A 24,895-nucleotide genomic window follows, 5' to 3' on the forward strand; every position below is an offset into this window, starting at 1 on the left:
CCGCGAATCTGAATGAAGTTGGGAAGCACGTTCCTGCTTCCGCAACTGTCAGCTGTGAAACTGACAGCGTGATGTTTTTAAAAAGGCAGGGCTGCAAGAAGACAATGGAAGTTTTCCATCTCCAGTCACGGACCCTTGGCAAGGATGAGCAATGGCCCCGGGTACAGTTTACATCGGCGGGCCGGATCCTGGCCCGCATGTTGAACAACCCTGGTATAGGGAGTACATATTAGCATGGATAGAGGATTGGTTAGCTAACAGGAAACAGAAAGTAGAGATAAATGGGTTGTTCTCAGGTTAACAAGCTGTGGAGTGCCATAGGGATCAGTGCTGGGGCCTCAACTATTTACAATCTATATCAGTGACTTGGATGAAGGGACAGAATGTATTGTTGCTAAATTTGCTGATGACACAAAGATAAGTAGAAGAGTAAGTTGTGAAGAGGACATGAGTCTTCAAAGGGATATAGATAGGTTAAGTGAGTGGGCAAAGAATTGGCAGATGGAGTATAATGTGGGCAAGTGTGAAATTGTCCACTTTGGCCGGAAGAATAGACAAGCAACATATTATTTAAATGGAGAGAGATTGCAGAATTCTGAGATGCAGAGGGATCTGGGTATTCTAGTACATGAAACACAAAAAGTTGGTATGCAGGTACAGCAAGTGATTAAGAAGGCAAATGCAATATTGTCGTTTATTGCAAGGGGAATGGAATCTAAAAGTAGAGATGTTTTGCTGCAGTTGTACAGGTGAGAGCACATCTGGAGTATTGTGTATAGTTTTGGCCTCCTTACTTAAGAAAGGATATAATTGCAATAGAAGCAGTTCAGAGAAGGTTCACTTGACTGACTCCTGGGATGAGAGGGTCATCTTATGAGGAAAGGTTGGACAGGTTGGGTCTGTATTCATATGAGTTTAGAAGGATGAGAGGTGATCTTATCAAAACATACAGGATCCTGAGGGGACTTGACAGGGTGGATGTTGAAAGGATGTTTCCCCTTGTATTACTTGCTTCTTCACTTGCACACACAAGGTAAGATACTTCCATCCAGGGGGAATTAGATAGTGATGTGAGGATGTGACACCGGACGATTGCAAAAACATGAAGGAACCTAAGAAGTGGACAGTGGGCGAGACAGAGGAAAGGGCTGCCCATGTTTCCTGTTCAGTTCAGACTTCATTGTAATAAAATAGAACGTGCACTGACATTATGCTTTGTTATTCTTGGAGACAAGACTCATCTAGACAAGGCTGTACTTATTTGGGGCTGACTTATTCATGGGTGATTATTGGTACAGCTGTGTTGGGGAATGCAATTTTCAAATGGAAAACCAGCAGAGACAGCTTCTGCTTGATTTTTTAGTCACAGCTGTTATTTGCCCTGATTACATATTGAAATATGTACCAAAAACAGTGAGGAAATTCATCCCAACACATCTCACCATTCAACAAGAATAGACTATTTTTTGTTTTCTTTTCATTGTGTTTTCACCCTCTCCCTTCTCTTGGTGTGTATACCTCATTTTCCAGCCAAGCTGATAGGTAAGTGGCTCACTCCCAGACCGCTGCCAATACCAGAGAGCCTGAATGCAAAACAACTTGCATTCATATAGCACCTTGAATGTAGTTAAAATGCTTCAAGGTGCTTCACAGGAAGGTTATCAAACAAAATTTGAGACAGACCCACATATTAGGACAGCGGACCAAAAGCTTGGTCAAAGAGGTAGGGTTTAAAGGAGGAGGAGAGAGAGAGAGGTGGAGAAGTTTAGGGAGGGAATTCCAGAGCAGTCCATAGCATAAGTCCAGTTCAGAGTGAACCTCGGTCTGATTTTCTTTCAAGAGAAAAGGCCTGACAGGCAAGCGGGTGAAGTGGGGGGTGGGGGGAGAAATTTGTTCGCGTAGCGCCGCTTCTAGTGACACTACACAGACTTATGTCGATTCCCCAGGGGCAGGCAGCAAGCGGACCACTATCTGCGTGGCCGCTGAGTTCTTCAATATTATCTATTACGAACCAGGAGCAGGAGTAGGCCATTTGGCTCCTTCAGCCTGCTCTGCCATTCTAATAAGATCATGGCTGATCTGTTTGTGGATTCAGCTCCACTTTCCTGCCTACCCCTGATACCCTTTAACCCCTTTGTTTGTCAAGAATCTGTCTACCTCTGCCTTAAAAACATTCAAAGACCTTGCCTCCGCCACTCCGGGGAGGAGAGTTCCACAGACTCTCAACCTTCTGAGAGAAAACATTTCTCCTCATCTCTGTCTTAAATGGGAGATCCCAGTCACCCAGAAAATGGAGGCTTTCATCCCATAGAAAACTAAATGAGAAATAGTAGCTGTGGTTCAATGACTAAGAGTGATGCTTATAATTCCCTCCACCCTCCCTATCTTGCTATTGTTTATAGTCCATATAGAGTGTGAATACCATCAGCACATTTCACTTTTTTTTTGTTTTAATGTGTCATTATTGAACAAACACATGCAGAGCTGTAGCTATTTACTGCGGTCCAGCATCAGATTGGAGCAGTTTCTTTGGTTTGGTAAATGTCAGCAGCAATGACTGGATGTGGATACTGAATTTGTGTTGAGGTGAAGGAAAGCTAAGTGATGTTATTACGGTCAATGTTTTATATTTGATACTTGCTGGCACAGAGAAGTGAGAGGAGAGAAATGGGATGGGAGAACAAGGATACTATCAAATACTGGAGAGGAGAATGAAGTTAGCCGAGGAGATGCATAAGGAGACATGCTTGCACAATCTCTGCATATGCCAGTGTATCAACATGCTGCACTGCAAAATGGCAGGCCAGAAATTTAATACCTGCACTTGCTGATTGTTGAGTTCTTTATCGGGGGAAAGATACCAAAACAAGGGCTGGAGATTAAACCAGGACTCCCCAGTCCTAATTATGATATGATTGAAGAGATTCTCCACAAAATGTTTGCTCTATGGGTGCCAGTGATCATAAAATTTAAATCCTAAAACTTTAATACAAAGAACAGTATGAGTAAATGTAGAGAAAGCAGTAAGGATTAGAAGTGAAAGTGGGTGAATACTCTCCCCATTTTAAAGCTCAGTTCACCTGGAATGGAGGAATCTCGCCAAACAGTAGGTTGCAAAGAAGCTTAATGAAATGTGACCGAAGGACAAAACTGAGGACAGATTGTAGTAAAAAAAAACTGTTTAACGTTACAGTGTACATTGATTAAATTAGTGTGTGGTCCCATCAGAAGCCATAGACTATGAGACCCACAGTTTTACTACTCCTTAACAATGGATATCTCCATGAGTGGCACTTAAAAGATGGTATTCATCATAAACTTCATAAGACTAATTGGAAAAATCATTACTCTGCCTCCATTTCAGATTTTCCATGATGTTGCCTACAAAGCCAAGGATCGCAGTGACTTGCTTGCTGGGATTGATGAATTTCTCGATCAGGTGACTGTTCTGCCCCCTGGTGAATGGGACCCCTCCATCCGAATCGAGCCACCAAAAAACGTTCCATCTCAGGTATGCCCTTACCCTCACCATTACTAAAGTCTTTGATGAGGATACTCATGCACTACATTGATTCTGTTAGCAACATATGGCACTGGCAAATTGTACTGATAATCACAACGCTATAAGAATGGGTGGGATATAGTGAGCAGTGTTGATCCATCAAAAGGGGAATTAGAAGATATTTACCCTTAAACTTATTTTAAAAAATAGAAAAGTACTATTCAGGGCTAACTTTTTAGTCACTTTGAAGCTGTGTGAAGCTCCTACATAGACTATCTGCAGGTATGCAGTGACACCATACACCAAGTAGAAATGTTTAATTGTGCTATTGGTCTCATTTATACCTCTTTTGTACAATAGGAGAAACGGAAGCAGCCTGGAATCCCAAACGGTAATGCTTGCCATGTTGAGCCTGAGCCACAAGTGGGCCACAGTGGTCCTGAACTGCAGCGCACAGGAAGGTGTGTTGTAGTTTATTGAACACTCTTTCAATGATGTATTTTATTTGTAATGCAACCCGTCACACTCTTACTCACACTCAACACTCGCACACTCTGACTGTTTCTGTCTCCTCTTCCTTTTTTTTTTAACAAACCCTGGACTTCAGCTATATGACCAGAGCTATAGTGAATGGTGTAGATGTGTTATTTGCTGGAACTCGTGTAGATTTTCAGTGTTCTAACTGAGAAGCAGGCTCATCTACTGCGTTTTGGATCCAGACCTCTAGTGCACACTAAGGGCTGGACTTTGTTAGAGTTGGGGGGCAGGGGGGAGGAGAAGAATCACAATGTAGCTGCCCGCCCGGGAATCTGGCATCGGTTCCAGATTTTGTCAGTGGCATGAAAACACGATGGTGGCATCGTCACCGCAACGTGACGGAACCTAATTTAAATTGCTGAAATGCTGATTAAATGTATTTAAATATCATTAAAAGAGATTTAATTATTGATAACATTTTGTCATCTGTTATTTGCCTAGGAGACATAGACAACGAGTAAAGAGATTATTGATAAGTTCAATGCATTTGAGATGTGGACATATCGGAGCATGTTCCGCATATCTGACACAGACAGAAAGACTAATGAGGAAGTGCTGGAATTTTAAAAAAAATTTGTTCATGGGATGTTGGCGTCGTTGGCTGGGCCTGCATTTATTGCCCATCCCCAGTTACCCTTGAGAAGGTGGTGGTGAGCCGCTTTTTTGAACCGCTGCAGTTCACGTGGGGTAGGTATACCCACAGTGCTGTTACGAAGGGAGTTCCAGGATTTTGACCCAGCGTTAGTGAAGGATACTTCTAAGTCAGGATGGTGATTGGCTTGGAAGGGAACTTGCAGGTGGTGGTGTTCCCATGCATCTGCTGCGCTTGTCCTTCAAAGTGGTAGAGGTCAGGTTTGGAAGGTGCTGTCGAAGGAGCCTTGGTGCATTGCTGCAGTGCATCTTGTAGATGGTACACACTGCTGCCACAGTGCGTCGGTGGTGGAGGGAGTGAATGGCACACCATCTACAAACAATCAAGCAGGCTGCTTTATCCTGGATGGTGTCGAGCTTCTTGAGTGTTGTTGGAGCTGCACCCATCCAGGCAAGTGGAGCGTATTCCATCACACTCCTGACTTGTGCCTTGTAGATGGTGGACAGGCTTTGGGGAGTCAGGAGGTGAGTTACTCGCCTCAGGATTCCTAGCCTCTGACCTGCTCTTGTAGCCACGGTATTTATATGGCTACTCCAGTTCAGTTTCTGGTCAATGGTAACTCCAGGATGTTGATAGTGGGGGATTCAGCGATGGTAATGCCATTGAATGTTAAGGGGAGATGGTTAGATTCTGTCTTCTTTGAGATAGTCATTGCCTGGCACTTGCGTGGTGTGAATGTTACTTGCCACTTATCAGCTCAAGCCTGGATATTGTCCAGGTCTTGCTGCATTTCTACATGGACTGCTTCAGTATCTGAGGGGTCGCGAATGGTGCTGAACATTGTGCAATCATCAGCGAACATCCCCACTTCTGACCTTATGATTGAAGGTCATAGATGAAGCAGCTGAAGATGGTTGGGCCTAGGACACTACCCTGAGGAACTCCTGCAGTGATGTCCTGGAGCTAAGATGATTGACCTCCAACACCCACAACCATCTGCCTTTGCGCTCGGTATGACTCCAACCAGCAGAGAGTTTTCCCCGATTCCCATTGACTCCAGTTTTGCTCGGGCTCCTTGATGCCATACTCGGTCAAATGCTGCCTTGATGTCAAGCGCAGTCACTCTCACCTCACCTCTAAAGTTCAGCTCTTTTGTCCATGTTTGAACCAAGGCTGTAATGAGGTCAGAAGCTGAGTAGTTCTGGCGGAACCCAAACTGAGCATCAGTGAGCAGGTTATTGCGAAGCAAGTGCCACTTGATAGCACTGTCGACGACACCTTCCATCAATTTACTGATGATCGAGAGTAGACTGACAGGGTGATAATTGGCCGGGTTGGATTTGTCTTGCTTTTTGTGCACAGGACATACCTGGGCAATTTTCCACATTGCCGGGTACGTGGCAGTGTTGTAATTGTTGTAGCTGTGCTGGAACAGCTTGGCTGGAGAAAAGAGGAAATTAGTGCATAACATCAAAGAAAGATACAGTACTTCGATCACATCATTAGAGCAGAAGGTTAACAGAAACAATTATTAGAAGGAAAGATTGATGGAAAATGTAGGAGAGGGAAGCAGAGAAGAATATGGAAGATATAATGGACTGGATGCAGTTGACCTGTGCAGTATATGGAAGGACAGCACAGGACAGACAGAGGTGGAGATCCATGACAGTCAATCTTCTGGGAAGAAGATGACACCAACGAACGAACGAAATGATCGATGAGCGATTCTGTAAATGGCGTGCAGCACTAATGTGCCTCCCGATTCACAACCAGTGAAACCGGGCGGCACAAAGGCGAGAGGACACATTGACGTGACGGGTAGGCAGCCTGGAGCATCGCTGCATAGGGGAAGAGGGGGTTTGGAGGCTATTGTGGGATCACGTTGCTGCAGGCTCTGCAAGGGGGCCTGGGGTATCGGGGGCTCTGCAAGGGGGTCTGGTGTACTGTGGGTCTGGGGTACCGGGCGCTCTGCAAGTAGGCAACATGTGGATTTGGGGTGAGTGGGGGTGGGGGTCAGTATGGGGTTGGCAAACTGCTGTGTATGGGTCTGTTTGCTCACACTGCTGGAACAGAGGGTGGGCCATCATCAAGATTGGGCTATGAGGTCCATGAACGACTACGCCGACAGAATTAGCACATTCTCAGTCACCAAGGCAGGAGGCCAGATGAGTAGAGTAACGTGTGAAGGAGGAAAGAGAGAACCTCACAATGACTCGTTTGCAGCCATCCTGGTATCCATTCAAAGAGAGAGAAATAAAGGCTCACTTTAATGTCTGAGCTCTGTCGCGTCCTTTCCATTTGCGGTCCCTGTCTTGCAAATGGATGCAATGTGCACTAGTGCCCACAGGAGAGCATTTGTTAACGAGTGCTCTCATCACATTGGCATGTTCATGAGGGCTATGATCACATTGGCATAGCCCTAAAGGTGAGGTCAAGATCCCACAATTAAGGCAGAATGGCACATGGCTTTCAGACAATAAAGCCTAATGATTTGAACAAAGCATCTTTTAATTACTTAACATCAAACTTATATACCTGTGAAACCCAGAGTGTTGCTATGTGCTGTTTTTAATCAGTTTGCGGGTGCTCCTATGCAGTGTGATTCTGGAAACAGCAGCTGGGCTGGAGGTCAGCTGCTGATCAGGCTGCCCCTTGGCCTGTGATGACATTGACAGGTGTCCTTTGGCTGCCTGAGGTCTGGAAGGCCCCGGCTGCATGGGGGTGTCCTGGACTGGTGCAGGACTCTCCTCCGGCGTCGCGGCAGCTGGAGTTGGGCTCACTGGTGGAGAGGCTGAGGAGCCAGTTGCCACACTCGGAGCGCCCTGAGGAGGGCCCCCAGATGAGACTGTCAGCCTCTCCTCCCTTTGAAGGCTCTCTTGAGCCTCCCCGCTCACCAGAGAAGGACTAGGAGCAGCAGAAGCCTCCAGACTCATGTTCCTTTTTTCGTCTTGCCACTACTGCATCGAGCTCATGGCCAAGGTGATGTGCAGGTCAGCATGGATCTGTGGAACCTAGCTCTCCATGAGGGTCACCAACCTCTCAATAGAGGAACCCATGCAATCATTGCCTTATCTCTTCTGTGCAACTCCAGCATGCCCTGTGCTGTTGACACCAGAGGCTCGTCATCATCCTGGGGCTCAGCATGAGCCTGGCTACCCACAGTCCTCCGACTGTCAGAGACCTTGGCTGTCTCAGCCTCAGTCAGTTGCACGGACACGCGTATGATGCTCTCATCAGCTTGTGGCCCTGATTCTAAAGCCAAGCAATTACCCATCAAGGTGAAAGTATCTGCATTGATGGAGGGTGGAAGAGAGTCATGGGATGGTGCATCCTTTGAGTAGTTCTCCTGCTCAGAAGTGGACGGCTGTCCCCTTTGGTTGCGGACCCCTGCAAATGGCTACCTGCATGAGAGAACACAAACGTTTGTGGGTGAGGTTGTGCGGATCTCCTGATGCCTGCCACGCATTATGTGGGTCTCCAAAATTGATGCGCATGCCAATGGGTGACAATTATCACTGTCTTGTGTAGGGACTGCAATCTCCCCATTGGATATTGCTCAGCCGCCTCGGCTGCCTGCCAGCTCCAAGGCCTCTTCATCGGCGAAGGTGAGTGAACGTACATCTGGGATTCCTCTGCCTGTGTGGGACATCTCCCTCCTATTACAAGCTGTTTTGTCCTGCAAGAGGAAGGATGGAGATGGTAGAGAATGGCTCAGTGATCAACATGACACTTCTACTCATTTCAGTCCCTCATCTCCTACTGGGGAATCTGATGTCTCTCTTGCTGACACTCGCTGTCAGGGGAGTTAGCGGGGCTGAGCTATGAAGGAAGGTGACATGTGGCTGAGAGACAGCCATGCATATGAGGAAGAGACAGAACCCTAGCTGCACTGCTACCCTCCCCATGTCATGCAACCTCCTGTATAGTCACATGCAATCCTCAAGAAGGTGACTGATGTGGAGCACTCACCTTGGCAGAACACAGTAGGTCATTGACCCTCTTCCGGCACTGGACCCAGTTGCACTGGGTGACCCCACGGCTGCTAACCTCCTCTGCGATCTCCATCCAGGCTTGCTTGGTCAGGCGGGAGGACCTCTACTTGCCATTGTGGGGGGAGAGAACCTCCCGCCTTTCCCTTGCAGCTTGGAGGAGGCATCGCTGAAACGTGGGGGCGACACTGTGTTTTTGCTCGGACATGGTCTTCTGCCCTCCCCGTGGGGTGGAGGAATCCAGGACCCAGTTGGAAAAAGTTGTAGGCTGCACCAAGCTGACAATGTATCTAGGACAGGAGTGAATGCAGGGCTGGCAGGCCCTTAAATATGTGCCAGCACCTGCTCTGGAGTCATCTGAGGCCGTAATCAATGACTTGCCTCCCACCACCCCCCCCCCACCCGCCACGTGATTTGGGAGGGGGGGGATGGTGGGATAACCCACGTCTCCTCTATGCAAAATGGCCAACCGCAGCATAATCACAGTGGGGAGGGCGCCCACGTGACAGATGGGAGCAGTGCCCTTTACCCGGCAGCAGGCTCATTAAATTCAGCCCTAACATTCCCCCACCAGGGTGGCTAGAAATTCAAAAACTTTTTTTTTCCAAAGGCAAACTGTGTTGTCAGGAACTGAATTTATAAGCATACAGGACTTATATTACTGGCACAGTTCCAATATCTAGCAATGAGAAGTTCCATTGGAAATATTTTAGCTGGGCAACAATAATAGAATGCAAAATCTTCCATTGCATTAAATGCAATACCAGTACTTTGTGGCCACACCAGCTGTGGCCAACAACCTTGATCCAGCTTTATGAAACCCACAGCTTCCGTTATTACGTTACATTGGACCTTTTAATTCTACACTTCAGGGTAGGTTGCAGTATTAAAGAACATACTCTAGCTATGTCCAGGTCGAATGCAATACACTTACTTGTGTCATTGTTTAAATCATAAAATGAATGTTTGTGGAAATTTTCTGGTTGATTTTTACATGACCATTGAAAGTCTGTTGTCTTCTCCTATCTTGGAGATTTATCATAGATTTATAACGCTCTCTAAATGTTGATCCACTTTCATACCTTAATCACAGCATTTCTTGTAAACTATTTGCAACTCCAAACACTCCAATGCATTCCATTTAAGATTTTTTTATTTCGTTCGTGGGCGACGCTGGCTAGGCCTGCATGAAGGCATTTTAAGAGTCAACCACATTGCTGTGGATCTGGAATCACATGTAGGCCAGACCAGGTAAGGACGGCAGATTTCCTTCCCTAAAGGACATTAGTGAACCAGATGGGTTTTTCTGACAATCGACAATGGTTTTATGATCACTATTAGACTAGCTTTTAAATTCCAGATTTATTAATTGAATTCAGATTTCACCATCTGCCATGATGGGATTCAAACCCATGTCCCCAGAGCACTAGCCTGGGCCTCTGGATTACTAGTCCAGTGACATCACCACTACGCCACCGCCTCCCCAGTTAACATCCCGGTTGTCATCCATGTGTTTAAATCCCTCTATGGCCTCGCTTTCCGCCACCCCCTCCCCCCAAATCCCAAACTCTCAATTTCTCTGATTCCGGCCTTCACGCCACCATTCGCAGCCATACCTTCAGCAATAAAGGTTCCACACTCTGGAATTCCCTCCCTTAAACCCCCCTGCTTCTCCATGCCCCTGACCTCCTTAAAATCAAGCTCGTTGCCCCTCCTAATAGTTCCTTCTTTGGCTCGACATCCATTTTTGTCTGACTTTTGATTGTGAAGCACCTTGGTATGTATTTCTGTGTTATATAAATAAAAGTTGTTGTTGTTGAGTCCTTAAGATGTCTGAATACACAAAGCACACTATTTTAAAAACAACCTTTGGAAACAACCTTTGGAAAATTGATGGTTTAATATTTTGGATGATTGGGGCTGTTCATTATAACTCTGCTGTCTGACTTGCTGTGGATTTCCAGAATTATTTTCATCATTAATGCTCACCTGTAGCATCACTAATCCAATTTCAAATTTCTACAAATGTCCAATCCTTCTGAGCTCTGCGTTTCTTTGCAGTTTGTAGTTTCGAGAGCCAGTGAAATTGGTTTTATTAAATTTCTGATGTTGAGTATTATAAAGCTGAATATGTTAAACTGTACCTGGAATAAACATTTTCTAAAACAATGAAGCTTTATCATATCTGCTTAAGTTGTTATAAACTACTTCTAGTACTAAATAGGCAATCAGTGGCATTTTAAGAAAGAACCATGTTTGCATTTGTTGACATGATGGAAAATTTTATTTAAAATAATTCATTTCTATTCCACCAGGCTGTTTGGGGGTTTGATCCTTGACATCAGACGGAAGATGACATGTTTCTGGAGTGACTTCAGGGATGCCTTCAGCTTACAGTGTGTGGCATCCTTCCTGTTCCTGTACTGCGCCTGCATGTCTCCTGTAATCACGTTTGGTGGCCTCTTGGGCGAAGCCACAGAAGGACGCATAGTAAGAAAGTTGAGGATGTTGGTGCATTGCTAATAGATGATGCTTTGCATAAATATAATAATGCTTCAGGTAACACAAAACAGGAGGATTTGTTTTGTTAAATCAATATGCAGCATTGTGGGATGGAAATTTCAACTTTTGAAAATTTGAGATGTGTAAATAATTAGAGAATTTGCCACAACAGTGATTACTTAAGAAAAGGCAAGGTCAGTATAAGTGTGAGAAGCATGATTTTTTTAAAAATCCTGATTATATGCACATCTTGGTGTTCAGTATTGGCATTAAATCATTCAACGTGCTCTGCGTAGTGGGGTGGATTTTTATCTTTATTGTCTGGGCATAATGCATTGTCTGGGTGGAGAACAGAGGAAAACCGGGTAGGGAGGATTGTACACTGGCAATGCAGCCTGCTTGATTTTCTTTCCATTCATTTAAATTGGTAGAAAAATTGGGCAGGGTCTGTTACTGGCATGCAATCCATCCAGTAAAGATGAAACCTGCCTCAGGTATGTGTATACTATACATGGAGAGATGTAGCTGAATTAGGTTTCTGTCTTGTTCCCGGTCTTCAGTTCTTTGCAGTACTTATAGATGGTCTTTACAAAACACTGGTTTGGCCTTGCTGGAGTATTGTGTCCAATTCTGGGCACTGCCCAGAAGGATGTGAAGGCTTTCGAGAGGGTGCATAAAAGATTTAAGAGTTCCAGGTGAGGGACTTCTGTTATGTGGACAGATTGGAGAAGCTGGGGCTGTTCTCCTTGGAGAAGATTGAGAGGAAATTTGATAGAGTGCTCAAAATCATGAGGGTCTGGACAGAGTAGATAGAGAAACTGTTCCCTTTGGCGGAAGCGTCGAGAACCAGAGGACACTGATTTAAGGTGAATGGCAGAAGAACCAACGGCAACATGAGGAAATACTTACTTATGCAGCGAGTAATTAGGATCTGGAATGCACTGCCTGACAGTGTGGTGGAGGCAGGTTCAATCATGGCTTTCAAAAGGGAATTGGATAAGCACCTGAAGAGAGAAAATTTGCAGTGCTACGGGGAAAGGGAGGAGTAGCTGAATTGCTCGTACAGAGATCCGGCATGGACATGATGGGCCGAATGGCTTCCTTTTGTGCTGTAACCATTCTATGATTCTATGCATGTTCTTACCCAGTATGTATTATTGACAGTGATTGTGAGATTTGTATTAGTTCAGACTCATGGTATGTCTTGCAATGCTGCTGTTTATTGCTTCACCAGTGATTTTATTCTAGAGATGCAGCAAATTCTGAACAAATGTCAAATTGAGTCTCTGTGCACATCATTACAGGAGGTGAGAGGCCTCTACAGGTTAAAGACAAAGGTCAAGGCCACTGGTTTATGGTTTTTATAGAAAAATAACTGGAATGTTAGAAAACAATCCCTAAATCCCTGGTAAAATCTGGATTCCCCTTGCCGTAACAGTGGAGTTTGACTTATTCAGTTGTAGTAAACCAGTGGCCCTGAAAAAGGGGCATTCAGGGGTCCCTAGAAAATATGGGCAATTCAACTCAAAACATTCTTCACCATCCCAAAGGACATTTTAAATTGTCTGTTTTGTGAAGATGAGGAATTGCTCTTGAAAAAAATCAGAAAACAAAAAAAAAGCAAGAGATTTATCTGCAGTAAGAATATCTTCAGTGTCTAACTAGGTAAACCTTGTGCAGCAGCCAGTTGACTGTCACGTGTGGAATTTTATTGGCTGCTCGGTTACACCCTGCTTGTAGCCTGTTTAAAACCAATCATTGAATCTTACTGCACAGAAGGAGGCCATTCAGCCCATTGTGCCTGTGCAGGCTCTTTGAAAGAGCTATTTAATTAGTCTATGCATTGCAAATTTCTTTTCAAGTACATATTCAATACCCTTCTGAAAGTTACTATTAAATCTGATTCCACCACCCCTTCAGGCAGTGCATTCCAGATCATAATTTGTGTTTTTAGAAAAAATATTCTCCTTGTCTTCACCTGGTTCTTCTTCCAATTGCGTTAAATCTGTGTCCTCTGGTTACTAACCCTCCTGCCCATGGAAACAAGTTTTTCCTTATTTATTCTATCAAAACTCCTCATAATTTTGAACCTTCTCTGTTCTAAGGAAAACAATCCCAGCTTCTCTAGTCTTTCCACATAACTGAAGTCCCACATCTCTGGTACCATTCTAGTAAATATCCTATGCACCCTCTCCAAGGTTTTGATATCCTTCCACAAGTGTGGTGCCCAGAATTGGACACAGTACTCTCGCTGGGGCCTAACCAGTATTTTATAAAGGTTTAGTATAACTTCCTTGCTGTTGTGCTGTATGCATCTATTTCTAAAGCCAAAGATCCCATTTTTTTTAAAGCAACTTTATGGACTTTCCCCAATTCCTTCAATGGAATAACTGAATTTATGTGGGTTGTTTCGGTCATTTTACTTACAATTATTTTTGGCCTTTTTTTCCAGAGTGCGATTGAGTCTCTGTTTGGGGCTTCCATGACAGGAATAGCATATTCCCTCTTTGCTGGACAACCTCTCACTATCCTGGGCAGTACAGGCCCTGTGCTGGTGTTCGAAAAGATTTTATTCAAATTCTGCAAGTACGTTTTTGTCAGGAGAAGCATTTATAAAGCTGCAAAGCACTAGAGGATGTCTGCTACTTCAAGTGGTGCTTTTCTGAGTGGAGGACCCCCTGTAAAATATTGGCAAGCTTCCAGGGACCACTGCAAATATCATAACATTCACATGACCCAACTTCTGAAAGACCACACCAGCTACCCAACGAAAACAATGCTATCATTGTAGAAAATATTTTTGATGATTATATACAGTAACCAAAATAACATGGCAGTAAGTCAACACATACAGTATGGAATAGAACACAAATATCATGGTCTTGCAAACCTCTGAAATTCTAGACTCTGAAACTCCAGTCTGAAAAGCTTTGACTTAAATTAACAAATCCTGAACACTACTTTTTTTTCTCCAGTTCAGCTTTTCTTTAAGGTTTTATTGTATTAGTGAGTGTTGATAGGAAAAATTACTAAGCCAACTGGGTGCAGGAACAGAATTATCAGTGCATAGAGAACCATTAACCCTTCAGCTCTTGTCATTTCACTTGCGTATAACAGCACTTTAGGTGTACCTACATCCCAAGGACTGCAGCGGTTCAAGAAGGCAGCTTACCAGCACCACCTCTAGGGCAATTAGGGCTGGGCAATAAATGCTGGCCTGGCCAGTGACGCCCTCATCCCATGAATGAATAAAAACAAAATTGGTTTCCTCATATTGTCGGACTCGGTGCCTCACCCATTAGGTCCCCTCAATGTTCTCATCAACACACAGTATTTGAAAAATATTTAGGAAAAATAGGTTATTAAAGTTTAATGATTTTCTGAGCGCTTTATTTTTTTTAATTTTTAATCAGACTCCCTATTCAATAAACTGTTAGCTAATAAAAGTTAAACGGTTCTATAGCTCTATAGGAGCCCATTACCTAATAAAGCCAAGATTAAAGTATTGTTGGTTATTACAGAAAGGTGTAAATTGCAGTGCTTTTTAAAAAAATGCATGGAATTGTACTAAGTACAGTATGATTATCAGTCAAGTTCTGTTATAAAGGGGATAACTTAACTTCCTAAAGCGGAAAAATAAAAATCTGTTTTTTAACAGAGGAGATGAAAGTCTCTTTGTTGGCTAGAAGGGTCCCAACTGAAATGAGTTCCAGTTCACAATACATAAACACAGTATGAGCAAAATCAATCGGGCAACCCTAAGGATGGCTGGTATGGAAACTGGAGAAGTTAACACTGGTGCACTAAGGACCTGTCTTCTGAGACTGGGGCGATGGCACCTTTACTGCTAATGTCATGCCTGACCTGGAAGTGCTTGATGCTGACATTGGGTAACAAAAGAGGAGGGAATGGAAAGTGCTGCACTCCCCAGTACTTATCATTCACCTTGAGTACAAAACATCCTAAAACCTTTCAATCGTAAGATTGGGAAACTAGTTAGAGATGTTCATTCCTGCAATCTCGAAGCTGTAGTAGCCACCATGATATGACAGCAAAACCTATTCAGTTGAGCCCCACTTGGTCTGACTATGGATTTGCTTCACCCTAACACAAATTTTTAAAACTGCCGATCCAAACTTTGTGCCATATTGTACACCCAGTTTTAATGCACTTTCCCTCACTCCTCTATTCTGGAAAAGCTGTTGTCTTTGCTTTGACGGCACTTCTGTAGCAGGAAAGATTAGCACTACCTGAGTTAGTCACCTGATGTTGATCTCTAGATTAACATTAGAATTCAGGTATGTTCCTCTAACTGGACCTAATTTCACATTAATTGGATTTTCTCTCTCCTTTTTATAGGGACTATGAATTATCCTACCTTTCCTTGAGAGCGAATATTGGACTCTGGACGTCTTTCCTGTGTATCTTGCTTGTTGCCACTGATGCAAGCTCTCTTGTTTGTTACATAACTCGTTTCACCGAGGAGGCATTTGCCTCTCTCATCTGCATAATTTTCATCTATGAAGCCCTGGAAAAGTTGATCCATTTGGGAGAAATTTATTCTTTCAACATGCACACAAATCTGGACCAGCTTACTCAGTACTTGTAAGCATTGTACTTTGTATTTCTTGCCAATGTTCTTCCTTCCTGCAACATTAGCATTCCATGGGAACCAGTTAATATCCAATACCTTAGTCAAATGATTCCTTTTGAAGTGTGAACCTATATAGTAAATATTTAGAAGTTGTTTCACTATGTCGGGACGGGGGGACGCCGGCGGCTGGCATCACAGCCAAGCTTGATCCTGTTGGCGCGTTTCCTTTCCCAGCAGGAGGTCATTGGATGTTGATCAAGAGCAGCAATCCCATCTTACTTTCCTTCCCTTGCCCAGGGGCAAAGAAGGCCAATTCTAATACCCCAACTGTCACTTACTTGAGATCAGCTAACTTCTTACAGACTTCCCCAATATTAACTGGGACAGTCTTAGTGCAAAAGGCTTAAAAGGGGGCGGAATTTTTAAAGTGCATCCAGGAGAGCTCTTTGAGCCAGCACATAGAAAGTCCTACAAGAAAAGGGGCAGTACTGGACCTAATCCTAGGGAATGAAGCCGGACAAGTGGTAGAAGTGGCAGTGGGGGAGCATTTCGGGGATAGTGACCATAACTCTGTAAGATTTAAGGTAGTTATGGAAAAGGACAAAGATGGACCAGAAATAAAGGTACTGAATTGGGGGAAGGCCGATTTCAATATGATAAAACAGGATCTGGCCAAAGTGGACTGGGAGCAGCTACTTGTAGGAAAGTCTACATCAGACCAGTGGGAGTCATTCAAAAAGGAAATTCAAAGAGTTCAGGGCCAACATGTTCCCGTAAAGGTGAAGGGTAGGACCAACAAGGTCCAGGGAACGCTGGATGTCAAGGGATATAGAGGATTGGATAAAGAAAAAAAAAGGAGGCTTATGGCAAATTCAGAGGGCTGAAAACAGTGGAGGCCCTAGAGGAGTATAGAAAGGGTGGGGGGGGGTGGTACTTAAAAAAGTAATTAGGAGAGCGCAGAGGGGACATGAAAAAACACTGGCGGGCAAGATAAAGGAAAATCCCAAGCCGTTTTATAAGTATATTAAGGGCAAGAGGATAACCAGGGAAAGAGTAGGGCCCATTAAGGACCAAAGTGGCAATGTGTGTGTGGAGCCGGAGGACGTAGGTGAGGTTTTAAATGATTACTCTTCATCGGTGTTCACTATGGAGAAGGACGATATAGGTGTAGAGATCAGGGAGGGGGACTGTGATATACTTGAACAAATTAACATTGAAAGGGAGGAGGTATTAGCGGTTTTAACGGGCTTAAAGTGGATAAATCCCCAGGCCCAGATGTATTCCAGGCTGCTATGTGAGGCAAGGGAGGAGATTGCAGGGGCTGACATAAATTTTCAAATCCTCTCTGGCCACAGGAGAAGTGTCAGAGGACTGGAGGACAGTGAATGTGGTACCATTATTCAAGAAGGGTTGCAGTGATAAACCAGGTAATTACAGGCCAGTGAGTCTAACATCAATGGTAGGGAAACTATTGGAAAAAATTCTGAGGGATAGGATTAATCTCCACTTGGAGAAACAGGGATTAATCAAGGATAGTCAGCATGGCTTTGTCAGGGGGAGATCATCTAACAAATTTGATTGACTTTTTCGAGGAGGTGACTAGATGTGTAGTTGTGGGTAAAGCAGTTGATGTCGTCTACATGGACTTCAGTAAGGCTTTTGATAAAGTCCCACATGGGAGATTGGTCAAAAAGGTAAGAACCCATGGGATCCAGGGCAATTTGGCAAATTGGATCCAAAATTGGCTTCGTGGCAGGAGGCAGAGGGTGATGGTCGAGGGTTGTTTTTGCGATTGGAAGCCTGTGACCAGTGGGGTACAGCACGGATCGGTGCTGGGACCCTTACTGTTTGTAGTGTACATTAATGATTTAGACATGAATATAGGAGGTATGATCAGTAAGTTCACAGATGACACGAAAATTGGTGCTGTTGTAAATGGTGAGGAGGAAAGCCTTGGATTACTAGATGGTATAGTTGGGCTGGTAAGATGGGCAGAGCAGTGGCAAATGGAATTTAATCCTGAGAAGTGTGAGGTGATGCATTTTGGGAGGACTAACAAGGCAAGGGAATATACAATGGATGGTAGGACCCTAGGAAGTTCAGAGGGACCTTGGTGTACTTGTCCATAGATCACTGAAGGCAGCAGCACAGGTAGATAAGGTGGTTAGGAAGGCATATGGGATACTTGCCTTTATTAGCCGAGGCATAGAATATAAGAGCAGGGAGGATATGATAGAGCTGTATAAAATGCTAGTTAGGCCACAGCTGGAGTACTGTATACAGTTCTGGGCACCACACTATAGGAAGGATGTGATTACACTGGACAGGGTGCAGAGGAGATTCACCAGGATGTTGTCTGGGCTGGAGCATTTCAGCTATGAAGAGAGACTGGATAGGCTGCAGTTGTTTTCCTTAGAGCAGAGAAGGATGAGGGGGGACAGGATTGAGGTATAAAAAATTATGAGGAGCATAGATAGGAAGAAACTTTTTTCCCTTAGCGGAGGTGTCAATAACCAGGGGGCATAGATTTAAGGTAAGGGGCAGGTGGTTTAGAGGAAAAATGTTTTCACCTCGAGGGTGTTTGGAATCTGGAACACACTGCCTAAAGGAGTGGTAGAGGCAGGAACCCTCACAACATTTAAGAAGTAGTTAGATGAGCACTTGAAACGCCATAGCATACAAGGCTATTGGCCAAGTGCAGGAAAATGAGATTAGAATAGTTAGGGGCTTGATGGTTCGTGCGGACACGGTGGGCCGAAGGGCCTGTTTCTGTGCTGTATAACTCCATGACTCTATGACCAGGAAGCAAACTTGGGATCTTTAGGTCTGTATGGCTCCATTACACAATGACTTTACCGGCTGACCACTGACCTATCATGGGAGTCCTAAACATAGTTAATGCTGAACAGAGTCATTATTAGCCCTGGGTTACGTCACCTGAGACGTGTTCATGAATCATGAATTTGGTACAACTGTTGATGAGGGAATTGGTGTCTAAAAAGACCACACTATAAGTGTCAAAATGAAGGAAAACCTGGTTGTATGGTCTTGAGGATGCTTACTTCACACAGCTCTGGTTAAGTGTTCAGGTTTCACAGAATATTTATGACTTAAACCTGACAGCTACACTTTTGCTGAACTGCATCAGTTTTTGGCAGGGTTAAGCCCATCATTTGCAGCAGATGAACTGCACCCTTAGGTAGAGCATGGCTACCCGACCCAAACCCGACTGGACCCGACGACATGTGTCGGGTTCGGGTCGGGTTGCTCTTCCGGGTCCGGCATTCGGGCTTGGGTCGGATCGGACACAGTCTAACACTCTTCACAGCCTTGCGTTACAATTGTGTTAGTGAAACACTAGAAACTGCAGATCTTTTGAAGTGTGTTTCCTACTCTGGTTGGTATTTCAACTTACTGTGTAGTGGGACAACCTGTCTGGGCACAACTCCATGGGTTTCTATTTAACTAGTGACCAAACAATCACTAACTTGTATGGTAACAATCTTCGGCTCACCACCTCCAGTACGTGGCTCCAATCTTTTTAAACAACCTTTCAAGTCCAGTTACAGTTTTTGTTGCTTATCTGCACAAGCTTAAAAAGTGAAAAACAGAAGCTAGGTTAACTGAACATTCCAGTGGTCGGGTCAGGTCGGGCGCGAGAAAAAATGAAAGGACTCGGGTTGGGCTTGGGTCGGAAGTGGTTCTGTTGGGCTGGGGTCGGGTTTCATTTGCAGACCCAAGCAGGCCTTTACCCTGAGGTAATATGGGATATTCTTGCTTTTTGCCATTCTGCCTGAGCAGTTTGTGCAAAAATGAGAGGAGAAACCACAGTGGAAAGGGGTGTAAATAAGACAACTAAGTAACAATGATTTTAAATAAGTGGAGCCAGATATCTTGATTTAAACTAATGAACCACTTTCACCAGGTGAAGCGCATTTCAGTTTCTTCTCTGCTAATACTTTGGTAAGAATTGATTCAAACTGGAAAGGCGCACACTCATCCAGTTACAACATATATTTTAAGCTTAATTTTCTGTTTCTGTTCACTTTAGCTGTATGTGTACAGAGCCTCGTAATCCTAACAACAGAACTCTAGAGCACTGGGAGAAGCAAAACATTACAAGATCATCAGTTCCTTGGGCAAATCTAACTGTCAGTGTAAGTTACCAAAAAAAAAAGGGATTTTCGATTAGTTACTTGTTTGATAAATGAACCTGGCTCAAAATAATGGATAGCAGGCATAAATGGGTCATTTTCTGGTTGGCAAGATGTAACGAGTGGTGTGTCACAGGGATCAGTGCTGGGGCCTCAACTTTTTACAATTTATATAAATGACTTAGATAAAGGGACCGAAGGTGTGGTTGCTAAATTTGCAGATGACACAAAGATAGGTAGGAAAGTAAATTGTGAAGAGGACATAAGGAGACTACAAAGGGATATAGATAGGTTGAGTGAGTGGGCAAAGACCTGGCAAATGGAGTATAATGTGGGAAAGTGGGAAATTGTCCATTTTGGCAGGAAGAATAAAAAAGAAGCATATTATTTAAATGGCGAGAGATTGCAGAGCTCTGAGATGCAGAGGGATCTGGGTGTCCTAGTGCATGAATCGCAAAAGGTTAGTGTGCAGGTACAGCACGTAATTAGGAAAGTTAATAGAATGTTATCATTTATCGCGAGGAATTGAATACAAAAATAGGGAGGTTATGCTTCAACTATACAGGGCATTGGTGAGACCACATCTGGAGTACTTTGTACAATGCTGGTATCTTTATTTAAGGAAGGATGTAAATGCGTAGGAAGGATGTAAATGCGTTGGAAGCAGTTCAGAGAAGGTTTACTAGACTAATACCTGGAATGGGTGGGCTGTCTTACGAGGAAAGGTTGGACAGGCTAGGCTTGTATCTGCTGGAATTTAGAAGAGTAAGAGGTGACTTGATTGAAACATATAAGATCCTGAGGGGTCTTGACAGGGTGGATGTGGAAAGGATGTTTCCCCTTGTGGGAGAATCTAGAACTAGGGGTCACTGTTTAAAAATAAGGGGTCGCCCATTTCAGACAGAGATGAGGAGAAATTTTTTTTCTCAGAGGATCGTGAGTCTTTGGCATTCTCTTCCTCAAAAGGCAGTGGAAGGAGAGTCTTTGAATATTTTTAAGGCAGAAGTAGATAGATTCTTGTTAAGCAAGGGGGTGGAAAGTTATCGGGAGTAGGTGGAAATGTGGAGTAATCAGTTCAGCCATGAACTTATTGAATGGCGGAGCAGGCTCAAGGGGTCGAATGGCCGAGTCCTGCTCCTAATTCGAATGTTCGTATATGGATAAAGGAGAGTTGTGAACGGTCTCTCAATTAGGCTTATGGCTGCTGTGAAGAAAGCAATAGGCAGCACCAAAAAAAAAATCAAGGGTCCGGAGTCGTATTCTCAGAATTAAGTTTTCACACTAATTAGCAGCCTAACTATATTACAGTAATGCACAGAGAAAAATTGTATAGCCTTGTTTTTCATAAAAGCTGATTTTCAGGTCCTTTAAGCCACTAAAAGGACAGTTAATTATATTGTCATTAATAACTACAGAGGAGTATGTTTAAATGCTACATATTCTGACATCTGTACAAAAATATTAACAGGAAGGAATAGAGTGTATACATTGATTTATTTCAAATAAATTTTATGATATTCCAGTATAGCTATGTTGGATATAGTTCCTACAAATATTTTTACTAAATAACAAACTAAAAGTAACAAAAAGTAAATGATATTACTGTGAATAATTGTGCAAACAATTTTGTTGAGTTCATTTTGTAAATGAAAGCAGAAAATGTAATAGTGATTCTTTATTCAGTATCCTCCACACACAGCTGCAATAGTTTTGGGGAAACTATATGCTGAGCAAACCCCAGGCTCTCTGCCATTGCACCAGCTAAAGGCTCTTTTCCCTCTCCATATGACTGCTTGTCGACTAAGTTTGGAACAAAATCTCCAGCCTTTCTGTTGGAGGAGGTCAGATTAGACAGGCAGGGTATCAAATGTTCTGCAAATTTATCCAGCCTGACCAGATTATTGTGCTTTCTTATCAGGTTTCCCAGGAGACTAAGGTGTTGATACAGATTGGCACTGGACAAGAACCCTTCAGAAAATATACCAGGCTGTCCTTTTCAGGGCAAACGTACAAAAGAAAGAAAAAGAAAGAAAAGCTTTGTTCTGTAGATTGTATGGTAATTACCCGGGTTAGCTCTGGCTTCCTTTTTGAAAATGGGTCTTAGATTGGCCACACTCGAGTCCTCAAGCTCTCAACAGAATCCTCAATTATACATTTTCAGGCCTGTGCTATTTGTTCCCCATTTCCCTCAGGATTCCATCAAGTCCTGGCACTTAGTTGTCCTTTAGCCCAATTAACTTATCTCTTGATTTCCTTTTATATATTATCTCATCTGACTTTTAAGCAATTCGGGATTTACCTCTTCTAAAATATCGATTGCTTTTGTAAACATTGAAGCAAGTACTTTTTACGTATCTCCACCTATTTCAGCTTATGCTGTACTAACGCTCACTGTTCTCTTCACTCGAGGGTTCCACTTGTCAGTGTCTCATTTCATGTAAGTTATTTGGAAATTGTGCCAGTTAGTCACTGGTTCCTAATTGGGACCTTTATTTAGTTCTTCACAAATTCATGTATAAACTGTTCAAATCTTTTGAATATTTAAGTTCATTTCCTGAGTGAAAAACATCACTGTTTAATGTTGGTCTTGGCTTATAGTTAGTAAACTGCAAGCCTTAATGTAGATCAGCCATATTTGATTTGTCATTCCGACATGCTAGGTCTCAGGATTTGCATGGGAGTTTTTACTTGAAGTTGCTTCTCAGTTTTATTTGGTTTAAGAAATTTCTGTCCCAATATTTTATCCCCCAGCACGCAAGTCAAACTGACATCTGTACGACGTGGATGCTCACCAAGTTCTGAGCTATCAAGTCTCTTGAGCAGAATAGCTTAGGCAGGCTCAACAGTTATTTGTTTCCTATGGTGCAAGAATCCAAGACAAATTAGTGAGTAAGCAGTAGACCAGACAAATGGGTGGTTGAGTGTATCCTACATATACCACCTTTCGGATCAGAAGCCCAGGGCAGGTTAAAGATCATACCCACCATTCCATGACTGCTTCCTGTGCATCTCTAATTTAGATGCCAATTGATAACCTACGTAAGTTGCTTTATGAAATAATCCAAATACATTTATAAAACACCAATATTTGTATATTTTCTAAATGCGTTGAACTCGCAATATACATTAAAACAATAAACAAACTCATTATGTATAGATTTAGAGAAAAATATCTAAATGTAGCAGTGTGCAAGACTGTGAATGGTTTAAATCCTGCTGTTAGGAAAAACATTGCTGGTTAGGGTTGGTTCAGGCCTTTTGATGTGTGAGACAGGCAAGGATTGTGTAGGCATTCCTCTGACAGTGATGCCTGACAAAATGCCTTAAAGGACGGTTGTCCCAATATTATCCTTTTTCCCATAGCGTGGTAACCTGGTACAGATTGCTCCAGTGGTGTGTGGAGGATACTACCCACTGAAGAAGCCTATTACCATGGCTCTCCGGAAATCTAGTACAATGCAACATTTTTAATATGATCTGTTTGCTGCCTTTCATCATCCAGGACTGTAGGACATTTCATGGTGAATTTGTTGGTCCTTCGTGTGGACACCATGGACCATACACCCCAGATGTCCTCTTCTGGTCTGTTATACTATTCTTTTCTACATTTGCCCTGTCAGGGTTCCTCAAACAGTTTAAAACAAGTCACTATTTTCCAACCAAGGTACGTGTAATCTGTTTCTCCAGCTTTGTTTAAAATAAAAAAAATTCCTAGAATGTTGTTGGCTGTGCTTTTGTAGGACAACACAGCTTTTTAAAAAAAAATCTTTTGGTCTAGTTTTCCAGGTATAAGGTTCAGCTACTCTGAGTATGAGGGCATGTAGCAAACCTGCTCCCAGCTGCTGCTAATATGCCATCTAAAGGTTTGGCACAATGTGGGTGATCACTGGGTGGAGAGTTTTAATGGAAAGGGGCTACACCTGTTATAAAAGTTTTGTTCTTTTGGATCTAATTTCATTTTGGCAAGGCTATTCTATTACCTAGAATTTTTTTTTCCTCTGGTTTTGTACACCATTTATTTCACACAAAGCTAGAAATGACTGTTGGCAATCTCAGTGAATGAACACAATGCATTTGTATAACATTATTCCATTTATTGTTCTAACAGAGGCATTAACCCTGTTCTGTTCATTTACAATATTTACTGGCAGGTGCGGTCAATGATAAGTGACTTTGCTGTTTTCCTGACGATCTTATCTATGGTTCTTATTGACTACGCCCTGGGAATTCCATCACCAAAGCTTCAAGTTCCTAGTGTCTTTAAGGTAATAAAATAGACATCATTTGGTGGATCCTTCGAGATACTCAAAGGAATAAGTAAATACTTGGCTACTTCAAGACAAGCAAAAAAAACCTGAAGATTACAGTGAGCTTTTATATATCTTTTACTTATTTTATTCTATATTATATAAAATATAATGGAGCAATTTTAATGAGGTGCTCAAGATTTTAAGAGGTATGGATAAACTGAACACAAATTCTATTTGAAATAAGTCACACTCTACAATAATAAGGCATGCACTGTAGCTCAAAAGGAGAACCGACAGTTTAGATATAACTACTTCATACGACAGTGGTGATTATCCGATTGCCCAGGGAGGTAGATTCAAGAGGGAACTGGATACATATAGATATTTGGCAGAGAAAGCAATTAACGGGTATGTGCAAGAGTAATTTATGTTTTTTATTAACTTTGGAACCGGCCAGGTGACCTAGAGTGATGACTCTGTTGCAAGTATGCCTGTCACTAAATCCTGTCCAATTGATAGTCATGAACATTTTGATTCCCTGCTATGGCTGTTATTTGGTCTGATATCCTTCAGGATCCTTGCAGCTGGCAAAGGAAGACTTGGTCTGAATATTTAAATTATTTTAACCTTTAGTTGAGCAAGATAATATATTAGTCCTGTTTCAATGGGCTGAATTTTGCCTTAGGCGGATGGGAATTCGCCACCGACGTGAAAGTCAGTGGCGAACCCGCTTCCGCCTAGCCCGAGGATCCGTCCCGTATTTTACGGATTCCCG

At 43.1% G+C, this 24,895-nt stretch overlaps 1 protein-coding gene across 4 annotated transcripts in view; it reads left to right on the plus strand.

The window, feature by feature from the left end:
- The window catches only part of LOC137358611 (electroneutral sodium bicarbonate exchanger 1-like), a 238,280-nt gene that overhangs the window by 175,996 nt on the left and 37,389 nt on the right, over positions 1–24,895 (plus strand). For 3 of the 4 annotated variants that reach the window (XM_068024674.1, XM_068024676.1, XM_068024675.1), the window contains exons 10-17: positions 3,365–3,511; positions 3,863–3,963; positions 10,936–11,110; positions 13,575–13,708; positions 15,482–15,727; positions 19,768–19,873; positions 23,373–23,534; positions 24,022–24,135. In XM_068024674.1, the coding sequence (XP_067880775.1) occupies positions 3,365–3,511; positions 3,863–3,963; positions 10,936–11,110; positions 13,575–13,708; positions 15,482–15,727; positions 19,768–19,873; positions 23,373–23,534; positions 24,022–24,135 (1,185 nt within the window). Of the gene's footprint in view, positions 1–3,364; positions 3,512–3,862; positions 3,964–10,935; positions 11,111–13,574; positions 13,709–15,481; positions 15,728–19,767; positions 19,874–21,788; positions 21,927–23,372; positions 23,535–24,021; positions 24,136–24,895 lie in introns of all 4 variants that reach the window. The other variant, XM_068024677.1, reaches the window with a different exon arrangement.

The sequence above is a fragment of the Heterodontus francisci genome, chromosome X (genome assembly GCF_036365525.1).
Source record: "Heterodontus francisci isolate sHetFra1 chromosome X, sHetFra1.hap1, whole genome shotgun sequence".
In the NCBI taxonomy this organism is placed as follows: domain Eukaryota; kingdom Metazoa; phylum Chordata; class Chondrichthyes; order Heterodontiformes; family Heterodontidae; genus Heterodontus; species Heterodontus francisci.